The 12,536-nt window shown below is 34.4% G+C and overlaps 1 protein-coding gene across 2 annotated transcripts in view; it reads right to left on the bottom strand.

Moving 5' to 3' along the window:
* The window catches only part of LOC118441180 (discoidin domain-containing receptor 2), a 66,176-nt gene extending 54,367 nt beyond the window's left edge, over nt 1-11,809 (bottom strand). For both annotated transcript variants that reach the window (XM_085660275.1, XM_035865223.2), the window contains exon 1: nt 11,271-11,809. In XM_085660275.1, the coding sequence (XP_085516401.1) occupies nt 11,271-11,346 (76 nt within the window). In that variant the 5' untranslated portion in view covers nt 11,347-11,809. The remainder of the gene's footprint in view (nt 1-11,270) is intronic.
* Nucleotides 11,810-12,536: the final 727 nt, after the last annotated feature.

The raw sequence follows: 12,536 nt of genomic DNA on the forward strand, positions 1-12,536 counted from the left end.
CAATGGCGCATTCGTATCTCTCACCTGTGATAAAACTTTCAAATTATTTCCACGAAATCGAAGATACTTAGAGCCAATAATGGTTATTTAATCGTAATTGCAATAACCATATCTATCATACTGATATAACATTTTATATTAATATTTATATCGATGATAAGATTATAACAGTAACGTAATTGTTAATGATTTCACGTAACAATTGTATTGATATATTTATTGATTATCCCCCATTTAGAACGTATTTAATATAATATCACATGATAATCATTAGTATCTCTTTCTTTCTTTATCTTCTTTTATTTCTTTTTTTTTCTTCTTCTTCTTCTTCCTTTTTTTCGTATACTCAATTAATTACAAATATTATTGCGAAAATGGAAAACTTATCTTGAAGGATAGGTTCGCGCGTATAATGGAAAGCTATAACGATAGACACAATTATAGTGGTGAGACATTGCTGGGATAACAGAAATGGGAACGCGCTAAGATGTCGTATTCCTTCTCTCTCTCTCTCTCTCTCTCTCTCTCTATTTCTCTCCCTTTCTCTCGGTGGGACGCATTTAGAACTTTATGAGACGTAAACCTGTCGGGACGCTCGAAACAATTGCGTTGTGTACTGACTTAACACGAAGATCCACAAAACATGGAATATATTCCGTCGGACCCTTTTGTGTAACCTTCCGCTTCTCTATATCTCCTCGAGAAGTGCGCTAGCCAATTTTGTACGGTCATCTGCTCTAACGATATCTCATGTGATATTATTACTTGAATACCTTCTCATTATTTCGCCGCGAAGAGACACTTAATACGTCATGGTTAACGAGCAAATCACTTCTACATATATATATATATATATATACATATATGTATATATATATACACACACGATATATACATATGTGTGTGTGTGTGTGTCTTTGTACGTACGTACCTGCCATCCCTGCAACATCTATAGGATTTAACGAGAGACGTCATTTTTGATTATCTCTTTGAATGCTTTTTTTCGTCGACAAATTATTCCTTGATCAATGTCTTTGGATTTTATTTCAATTCATAAAAATTGATTTATTTGACATCCTTTGGAATAGATGACAAATTATCCTCCTTTTTAATTTTATCATCATCTTCCTCTTCTTCTTCTTCTTCTTCTTCTTCTTCTTCTTCTTCTTCTTTTTCTTCTTCCTCCTCCTCTGCTTTTTTTTTTTTTTTTTTTTTTTTAGAATCGATTTGAATAAAAACGATTGATAAATTAATTCGTCGTACTTTCAAACGATTAAAAGAGAAATTTGATTGATTATTTTTTTCGCGTTATACAGAAATGACCAAAAGTTTTTCGTTGATCTTAAAAGTCAATTAATCATTTTCGAGTCCTTTCAGGTTGGTATTTTTATTTTTGTTTTCTTTCTCTCTCTCTCTCTCTCTCTCTCTCTTTCTCTCTCTTCTTTTTTCTCTTTCCTTACAGTTTCAGACTATAAAACTACTGTACGAGTCTGTAGGAATTTTTTGCTGCGGTTTGAAAAAGAAAAAGAGAGGTATTTTGGACCGATTTAGGAACTTTCGGACCATCCCGTATATTTGTTTATAATTACAGAGAACAAAAAAAAAAAAAGGAAAAGAGAAAATAAAATAAAATTGATTGATACGATTTATGAGTTTGTAAAAAAAAAAATATATATATATATATGGGCAATATATTGGATTAAATGGAAATGAATAAAAAAGTATACAATATGATTGCTACTGATCAAGTAAAAGTACCATTAATATTCCCATCAAGAAGATAAGAAAGTTGTTGCTGTTTATGCATCACGTTGAATTATTCAGCCAAGTTCTCGCTTTACTCTTGATAATTTTCTCGCGATACTTAAGTGAAATAGTAACTAATATGAAAAGTATAGTCGAGCTTAATGTACCGCTTGAGGAGAAGTAAAATCTTGATAATATCTAGGTCGAAGTAACGTCGTCGTACGTCTCGCGAATGTAAAATGGTTCCTTCTCTTTTAGACGTACTCTTCGCTATTCCGTACGGCAAAGTACTTCGACCGATTCAGAAATCTTAGCTAGGGAATAACGAACTTGCACGATGGAATCACTATAAAATCGTGCGATAATAAAGTAGTGCGGGCTTCTTTAAAGGACAGCTCGGTTGCCGTCACGCCGCTTTGAATTTTGATGAGAAAATTGCCCGAGTTCGTTTCAATCGTGTATGAAAAAAAAAAAAAAAAAAAAAGAAAAGAAAAAAAGGCGTATAATAAAAAAGAAAAGCAAAAGCCAAAGAAGAAAAAAAAAAGAAGAAGAAGAAGAAAAGGAAAGAAAAGAAAAATAAGAGATAAGAAGTCTTGGCGTTATTGGCGCACGACAAAAAAAGATTCGATTTAGTAATCCTTTTTTTTTTTTTTATGTGGTACACGACTACGAGCGATTTACGTTAAAATGAAATTCTCGACGATCTCATTTTTATTTTTTTTTTTCTTTCTTTTTTAATTTAAAATACAGAAGGAGAACTGAAAAGAAAAGAAAAGAAAAGAAAAGAAAAAAAAAAGGAAACCAAAGGAAAAAAACAAAATAATGAAACAAACATTTGATCGACTATAACGATCAAAGAACGAGCATGTTTATAAATCCAAGTACGAATTATATATTCAAGTAGTTTTCAAGTTTATTCGTTAAAGAATTTAAACAATCCCATTGGCCATCGATCACACTGGTTAAACCCATTATCACGCGAGTGCGCCATTTCCTCGAGCGTTTACAAACATAGGATCAAGAGTCATCTCGGAACGTATTACATTTCATTCATTATATGCCATGCCAAAGGGCAAAAGTAACAAAATATTATTGAAAGAAGTGTCTCGCTAATGTTGACATTTTCAATCTCCTTCTCTCTTTCTCTCTCTCTCTTTTGTTTCTTTCTTTCTCTCTTTTTTTTTCAAATAACATATCCAAAGTAAAGGACGATTCGTTAAATCACATCTCTCATTGATAGACGAACATTAGAACGGAACAGATCGTCGCGTTGAAAATGTACTGGAGGCGTTGGCCCTTGGCCAGATGAAGAAAGCAGCAGCAGCAGCAGCAGCAGCAGCAGCAGCAGCAGCAGTAGCAGCAGCAACGACGATGACAACGACTACGACGACGACAACGACTACGACGACTAGTATCCCGTATGTAACTTCAATAGGATCCTTTATGTCTCTACGGGCATACTTAAAAACACTCGTCACTCGAATCATCATCATCACGGTGAAAGCAATTTGGCCGGAGTTATCTCGTCGTCCTTTAACGAGACGGATGAGATAGGGAAGACGGACAGCCTACGGCCAAGTGCGACGTTTCATTTAACGAAAGAAAAGAAAAGATGGGGGAAAAAAGAGAGAGAGAAGAGAAAGAGAGAGAAAGAGAGAGAGAGAGAAAGAAAGAAAGAAAGAAAGAGAGAGAGAGAGAGAGAGAGTCCACGGTGGCACGAAGCCTGTTCCACATTACGATAAGCAACGTTTTGTAGAGCCGATAGCTCAAAGCTCGTACTACACGAGAGTCTTGCGTGCAAGATTAATTCATGGGAATCGTTACCAGTTTCAAATCCCATTCTCAAGATTAAAGTTAATCGATACAAGTACGTAAACTCGGTAACCAACCAACTATCGTTTTAAATTTCTTTCGAGTTTCAGTAGAGAGAAATGCAATGCCTTCGAAAGAAAATGAAAGAAAAGAAAGAAAAAGGAGGAAGAAAAAAAATATAAAGAAAAAAAAATGAAACCTTTCTCTGTGAGTACTCTCCATTCGTCTTAACAACTTTATATTTTTCTCTTTTTCCTCCCCTGCCTCCCTCCCCCCTCCACCTCCCCCTTATACACACATAGAACGTACGTATTTACATATCTATTTATAGAGTACGATCCAATTAAAGCATTTAATAAATATCGTTCAAGTTCACTCATTCGTTTTTCCAATTATTATTGCGCTTTATTATATTCGTTTTATCGTATCATCGTCTCTTCTCGCAAAACAAATTTATTATTATTATTATTATTATTATTATTATTATTATTATTATTATTATTATTATTATTATTATTATCATTAATTAATTTTTTTTTCTCCCTTTCCTTTCTTTACCGTTTCTTTTTCACTTGCGAATCATTGCTATTGCCATTTTCATGAATATAATATTTTCAACTGAATCTTTATCAACTATTATGGAACATAAATATAGGAATTGCGCGTAGATATTATCAAATGCTGGTTAACGAGCTAAATAGATGCTTCGAGTTCGTAGGAGGCACCCAGAAGTTCGCCATTTCAAGTGTTCTCGAAGTCAATCTTAAGCCCTTATTACCGTATGCGCACTTAGGTAAGAGGGCTTTTCAAAGTCTGACCACTTGAACAAAGCTTCTACTACGGTCTACTCTTCCCGTCATTCGTAGGTACCTACCTTGCTTGAAAGCGGAGCCAACCGAGTACAGACAATGCTCGTACGAGGTAAAGATTATCATCGGACGAACTTAACGAGCAGTTTCTCTCGTTATCGTCCACTTGGTTCTGACTATAGATTTTTAACTTTTTCATAATCGAACAAAAGATATACCAATATTTTCTCTCTCTCTCTCTCTTTCTCTCTGTTTAATTATTTTTGAAAATCTAGAGCAACTTATTAATGATAGAATTCAATGAAATTAAAATTTGATAGGTACATATACGTGAAAAGTTTATTGAATATATCAAAGAATTTTTATAAATCGTCATAGTTATTTTCTGAAATGTTAGTTATATTAATATACTTAGATAATGATTTTGTAAACGTAGAAAATTCATTTCAACGATCATCGATTTAAATTGATTATGTCTTTATCGTGTTTCGTTGATAGTACTCTTGGTTATAGGGATTGTTCATCGAATGGCATCGGCTTCATTGGGATTTGATTTAATGTCTAGTATGGAACAGCGATTGCGTGGGAGCAACCTTAACGAGGCGAACGAACGTTGCAGAATGTTGAAGAGGGAAGTTTGCCATTAAATCATACCATAGTCCAGCATACCATATTAATGGTTCTATTGCGATACCGTAGGTACGTACCTAGAAAATGTTACCTCCTGTTTCCTGATGAAGAAACTTGGACCGTTTACCGACTATTGAATCAGCTTAACTCTGCTTATTTTAATTGTTAAGTATTTTAAAATTTAAATCGATAATCGAAAATTAATACTTTTCATTTTCTAAAAGAGAGTTATTAGATTAAATAGGTACACCTGATTAACATATATATATATATATATATATATATATATATATATATATATATATATATGTTCGATTGATAATTGATCAATTAGTTGATTAGTATAAATAGATATTAGAAGTATGAGAAATATGAATGTCAATTAGATTAAATTACTATTGTAATATAAATGATGGGATTAGTATAATTGACTTATCAGGTGTTGAAATTATTGCAATCGAAATAATTAATATATTTATTAAAACGAATCGAATAAAGAAGAAATGGCTCGTTAAAAACAAAGAACGTTGCAGTAGATTTAGCGTTATTAATTATTACGTCCGAGTAACGAGCTTGTGAGTAAGTAGATATATGTAAAATCATATCGAAGATTGAACATATGTGAAAATTGAAAAATTAATTAATCGTGCAATTAAAACGAATACAATCTGTTAATTAAATAGACGATAGAATATATATATATATATACATACATATATATATATATACATATATATATATAAATCTGATTAAATAGTCCCGATCATTTAGAATCCATATTAACGCGAACCCGAGGGAAAGTTGTTTATAAGATAGAAAATCAAAAAGGATAATTAAATAATTAGGTTAATTATACCGTATAAATAAATAAATAAATATATATATATATCATGTTAGAATTAGCATTCATGAGAAGTTGTTAGCTCTGACAAGTTCAGTGATAGAAGGTGTTTTAAGAAGTTTATTAATTTTTTTTTCGACTTGTCATTTTTTATGAAAATGTTTTCTTCCGGCATATGGTACCAATGGGGACCCGCATGCAAGAACGCAAAATGAAAAGGTAAAGGAAGAGTGCCAGTACGTGTTGGGAATAATGGAAAAGCTTAAGAGCTTATTGCGGTAGAGCGTGCTAACTGCACGACTCGAGACAGAACCGATCGACGAACTCTTTGTCGTCATACATAGTTCTCGTAGTCGCATATAGTATATAGTATATATTTATATATATGTATATATATATATATATATATATATATATGTTGTGTTGTGCACTCGGTCGAATAGTCAGTTCCTTTCTAAACGATCCTTAGTTTAGAATATATATATACTCAGATCGTAGGCGTTACTTAGAGAATCTTTGCTTTCTGTTTATATATACATATATAAGTATATATATATATATATGTGTGTGTGTGTGTGTGTGTATAGGTATATAAATGATTAAACACAATGCATATACATGTGTAAGTTTATGTAAACTTCGTTTCAAAATCAAGCCACCGCGATTGTTATTACTATATTAAGATCTTCGTAAGGGTTTTAGAGATAAATTTGTATTTCGTACCTGAGAATAATTTAAATTATTTATTAGTAGATTAATATTGATAATAATTTACTAAAGGATTATTTTTAAAAGCATAAACTAAAAGGACGTAATTAAATCATCCGTACATTTTCGTTCTAATGGATTGTAAAGAGAAGCGGGGTAAAGAGTGATGTATATATTTTTTTCTTTTTTCTTTTCTTTTTTTTTTTCTCTCTTTTATTATTAACCCATCATAAATGGAATATTAAATTTTAATTTTCGTTTACTTTCGTTTCATTTTCAAATCGGATATTGTTACATGTCGGCGACGAAAAAGATGAAATTAAACGGAACACCCGGTATATCTATATATACCTATACACACACATACACACATACAAATATTATATATGTATATGTATATATATATATATATATATATATATATATATATATATATAAAAAGAGAGAAAAAAAGAGACAGAGAGAGAGAGAGAGAGAGAGAGAGAGTTCGACTTCGTGACGGGAGATCAAACGTAATTTGCAACGGGGGATGATTTTCCGGAATAACCTTTTTAAAGTCGTGCTCGCGTGGTAAAGTAAATTTCGCGGTATCAAGAGTAACGCGAAGCGATGCTCGAGAATGAATAACCGAGGCGGCGGACTGTACCGTACCGACACAAAGACCGGAAAGCAACCCCTATTTGTATTGCCAGACCGCAAACATAGTGCGTACTTACTGTACGTTGATGCGGCAAATACGCGTACACGTTTACCTCTCCTTCGATACCTACTGATTCTCACTGAATTAGTTACGGAATCCTTTGCGGATAAGTAGTTACACTGGGTGTTACTAGTATTTATGCGTTTCATTGTCGGAACGATTAACAACAGTTAAAACCATGAATGATTAACGAGATGACAATGAATATTTCATGAATCTAGTTATTTCACTATGATCGAGTCCTCCTCCAGCCTTTACCTTCGCTCTTTGGCCCCACCCACCACAACCACCACCCCCTTCCTCCCTCTCTTCCTCCCTCCCTCCCTCCCGAGAATCCGATTCATTCGATTAATATTCAATTGAATTGTTTTCATACAAAATTCGATTCGAATTATTATTAAAAATAAACTATATAATGTGATATCAATATTCTCTTGATTTAATTAATCGTTATGATATTAATGCAATGCTATTATAATTGTAAGCTAATTTTTCTCTCTCTCTCTCCCTCTCTCTCTCTCTCTCTCTCACTCACTTTCTCTCTCTTTTTTTGTTCTTTCCTTTTTACTTTAGAATACATTCTCATCGATTGTTTTTAATTTGTAATATCAAGAATTTAAGTGGAAAAAAAAAATCTTTATCAAATCTCAATGTATATTTCGTTGACTCTGTATTATTTGATTAGGGGAAGAAATTAAAGGAACGTTAGAAGTTAGAACGAAATGAAAGAGAATTTCAGGTGATGGGAGGGTGGACGCGTGGGCGGGTGGGTTGGGGAAGGAGGGCGGGGGCATGCCGTTTCGCTTAAGTAACAAACACGCGAGGTATGTTTTGAATAGCAAAATGTTCCAGGATAATTATGCGCACATTTCAGAGATGTCTCCTCTACATAAGCATAATTATAGTACGCTCGTCGATACTTCGATTGTGGACAGTTTACGACCAGAATTCTGGGATGTTCTGCGTATACACGGTGTCAAATGTAATAATACACATATAAACGTATTATACATATAAACGTATATGCGAGCGCACACGCACACACTGACAAGTGTTTTGAGATGCGTGCGCGCAATTGTAGCATAGTTGTATTACGTAATACGGATTTGTATCCTGCATTGCAAATATCATGGCATAGATTATATTAGTAATATTCTGCGGTTTGCAAGCGGTATGTTCCGTATGAGCTTATTCTGCGAATGAACAGAATCATTTCCATCTACTTTTGTTTATTCATTATCAAATCGTATGTCTATTATTTTGAAAATGTCATTGATTATCTAAATTGTTTTTGTCAAAAGGGATAACGTTTTTAATTCATCGATCGAATAATAATTATTAAAAAAAAAAAAAAAAATTGTCCCATTTTATAACGAGAAACGACGAAGATATATATATATATATATATATATATATATATATATATATATATATATATAATAATGGACGATAATTATCGGATATTTTTGGGGATAGATTTGAAACTAAGTTTCTTTTATCTTTTCTTTTTGTTCTTTCTTTTTTTCCCTTCTTTTTTTCTCTTTTTCTCATTCGTTTTTGCATCGACGAAACTTATAAATGTTATAGCGTAGAGCATTGTAAGATATAAACGATTACAATTTGTCATGCATTTTTTTTGTTTTTTTTGTTTTTTTTTTGTTTCTCGCATATCTCGTATAAACTTTATAAAGTAGAATTGTAACGAGTTTTATGTATAACAACGGATAGAATGCATATGAGGATGAAAGGCAAAACATGCATTTTGAATTTCGGAGCTTCTAATCGTAGTTTGCCGGGAACTTAATCGGCGGACGATTCGGTGACACACTCGACACTAAAACCATTTCCATGTAATGCTCGAAAATCGTCTCTCGTCGACTTATCCCAAACGCACGATTATCATTCCCCGATGACAGATACAGACGTTGAGAGAGAGAGAGAGAGAGAGAGAGAGAGAGAGAGAGAGAGTGAGCAAATTTTTCTCATAAAGAATTAGAACAAACATAGCCATTGAATAATGGTTGTTGTTTAAAATAAAATTTTTTATATTTATATATTTTACATGTCAAAAAATCATTCCGTCGTGTTTGTTAATGTCCATTAAAACGCAAAAGTAATTTATCTGAAGAAGATGTGAGATAAAATTTTTTATTTCTCCTTTTTAATACTTTAAGAAAAGTTCAACGGAAAGTTAGGTATCACGCGCGTTATATTGCATACTCTTGGTATGCATTTAGTTATACAGTAGTTAGAATCTATGTTCGATAAAATTTAAGCTGCATTTACATTGTTGCGATTAGTTGGAGAAATTGTGACGATAAATGATTAACATTTATCTTATTTCCTTTCTTTCTTTATTTCTTTCTTCTTACGTACACCGATATACGTATATATCGTTGACATAAATCAAACGAGTTTGCTTGTATGATTTTGCGAATATTCGATAAACTTCGCAAATCTGGTTGTAAATTTCGATAAAGCCTCCTATACGACATGACCGGAACCGGTTTTTACGTTATAGCTAGCTAGGAACAGTAGATGGAACGCGTGCCATGGTACCAAAAGTTCCACGCAAACTCTTACACTTATAATCTAACTGAGAACTAATATATATACATATACACATATATATATATAATATATATATATATATAATATATATATATATATATATATATATATATATATATATATAGGCATACACTTCGAAAAGACAGTAGCTTTAAACGAAGAAAGAAAGGTATACATATACCAGTATAGAAGGTAGAAAAGGGAAGGAGAATACGAGCTCACGAGCTCATCGTTGGATCCTTACGTGCGAAATTCAGAGAATTGCGATCAATGAGAGAATGAAAGAGCGGTAGAGAGAAAGAGAGATAGATAGATAGATAGATAGAGAGAGAGAGAGAGAGAGAGAGAGAGAGAGAAAGAGAGAGAGAGAGAAAGAGAGATCTCTCTTTGGTTGGCGAGCTGTCGCGGGGTTTTACCAGAAGAGAGAGAAGGGATAACGTTTGATACCGTTGGCCACGGCATTCAACGGGGCTAACTCTATCCCGGCAAATTACATTTCCATCCCACTACGTGATAGGTGCAGCAAACATGCCCGTCAACGTCCGACCGAGTTTCTCCCTGATTAGTTACACTCGACGTGGATTATATTTCCGAAGCAATTAATTAACAAAGTTTCAGCGAGACTCGCGTTTAGCTACTTTCCCGCGAAACAGTTACCCGGAGTATTGTACATTTTGAAGTGTGCAACGTGATCTAAGTATATGTATAGTATATACGTCGTGTTTCTCTGTATCTGGCTTTGCGTGACACGCCGAGAAGTGAAAGGGGTGAGTTAGAGACAAAGAGAGAGAGATAGAGAGAGAGAGAGAGAGAGAGAGAGAGAGAGAGATAGAGATAGAGAGAGAGAGAGAGAGAGAGAAAGAGATAGGTGAAATTTCTTGCAAGCATCAGGACAGCTTGGTAAAGGGTCGAGAGAGATAGAAGCGACCATCGTCGACGCATCACGTGGTATACCCTAATGGAAACTGTCACCGAAACGTCTCTGGTAAATCCTCCTCCTATATGTCCGTGGCATAGCACGGATTCGCATGGCATTTCCACAGTGCGACGTATCCTACGTGATACTGTGCGATCTATGACGCGTCGTCATCAAATTTTCCTTCTCTCCATATTTATGTGTACCATCTCTTCTTTTCTTTTTCTTTCTCTTTCTCTTTCCCATATCCCCCGTTCTATCCACCTCTTTCTTTTTCCCTTTTCATTCTCTTTATCTCGATCTTTCACTCACATCTATTTCCTTTCTATTGGATTTATCCCGAGAACCGAAAAAGTTTTCGTCTCGAAACGATTCTCCTTCTATCAATTTCCTCTCTTTCTTTTTTTCTTTATATTTTTTTTCTCTCCTTTCCCCCCTCGCCCACCTGTCTTTCTCTCTCTCTCTCTCTCTCTCTCTTTACTTTTTTCTCCTCTCGTTTATTTTTATTCTTTAGCTAGGTAGCGTTGATTTACTCACCGAAAGAGACTCCAGGGACGACGACGGGTCTTCCTATTGCCGTCCCGCAGGGTGAAAGATACCCCAGTTCGCACATTCGCTTGCTTCAGGTTCTCCTTTTCGATATATACGATACGATATATAAGAATGGATCATGTTGATGACTCTTCTTGCGTTCAGATCTCCCCATCTTCGGAAAAGACGTCTCTATACCTGAGAAATCTCTTGTTGTATGATAATACTTGTTGACTATCTATCTATCTCCCTCTCCCTCAATCCCCCTCACCCACCCCGTTTCACCACGAATATAGATAACTACTTAATATAGTAGTAATAATAGTAGATAGAATCACCATAAGAAAACTTAAATGTTTCAAGATATATTATCACGTTAATAATCATTCGTTTTATATTGATTTAAACAATATTAATCGTTTTAATGAAATATCAAATAAGGAAGATGATTTAATTAAATAGATTTGGATTATTATTGTTAAGGATTTAGGATTAAGGAAGTAAAAACGTTCGTTAAAGCGCGAACGCGACGTAGAAGGCGCGCTGCCTAGTCGCAGACTGAACTTACGATCCGCGAGTAGCATCGATTTCGATGGTGGGAGCAAGGGCTAACACAGAGAGAAAGAGAACGAGCGAGAGGGGGCGTGCTGCTAGAGGGAAAAGTACGTAGGAGGGGATGGGATCGCTCGACGAGAGGAGCAGTCCGTTGGCTATACGTGATCTCTATGTGTATATGTTTGTGTGTGTCTGCGTGTGGTATACGTTTATATATATATATCTGTGTGTGTGTGTGTGTGTGTGTGTACAGGTGTATACACACGTAGTAAGGATATATAAAGGTGCGCGCGCGTTTCTGGTCTCTGGTAGCTGGCGCGAGGCGCCACGCGGAGCCACGCGCCGCCACGCGGCGCAGCTACAACAGGATAGAGCCACTGTGAGATCCCTGAATAGCAGTTTTTAAAAGTGTCCTGATGAAAGAACGACTCTCTTCTTTCTCGAAAGAAAAATAAAATAAGAATAAATCATATCGATCAATATATTTTTATTTTATCTTTATATTTATCTTAGCTTTTTATTCTTCTTTGATTCCTTCTTTGATTCCTTCTTCTTTTCTTTTTTTTTTTTCTTTTTTTTTTTTTTCTTTCCTTTTCCCCCCTTCGTTGGATTCGAAAAGAATTTTTTGTCTTCAATATTTATGCAAGCAGATTATCGTTAGGGACTATACGTCATTGGGAAAAGCTATGAGACGAATTTATTTGTAGATTATTTTAT

The sequence above is a fragment of the Vespa mandarinia genome, chromosome 11 (genome assembly GCF_050613455.1).
Source record: "Vespa mandarinia isolate Hongniang chromosome 11, ASM5061345v1, whole genome shotgun sequence".
NCBI classification, from domain to species: domain Eukaryota; kingdom Metazoa; phylum Arthropoda; class Insecta; order Hymenoptera; family Vespidae; genus Vespa; species Vespa mandarinia.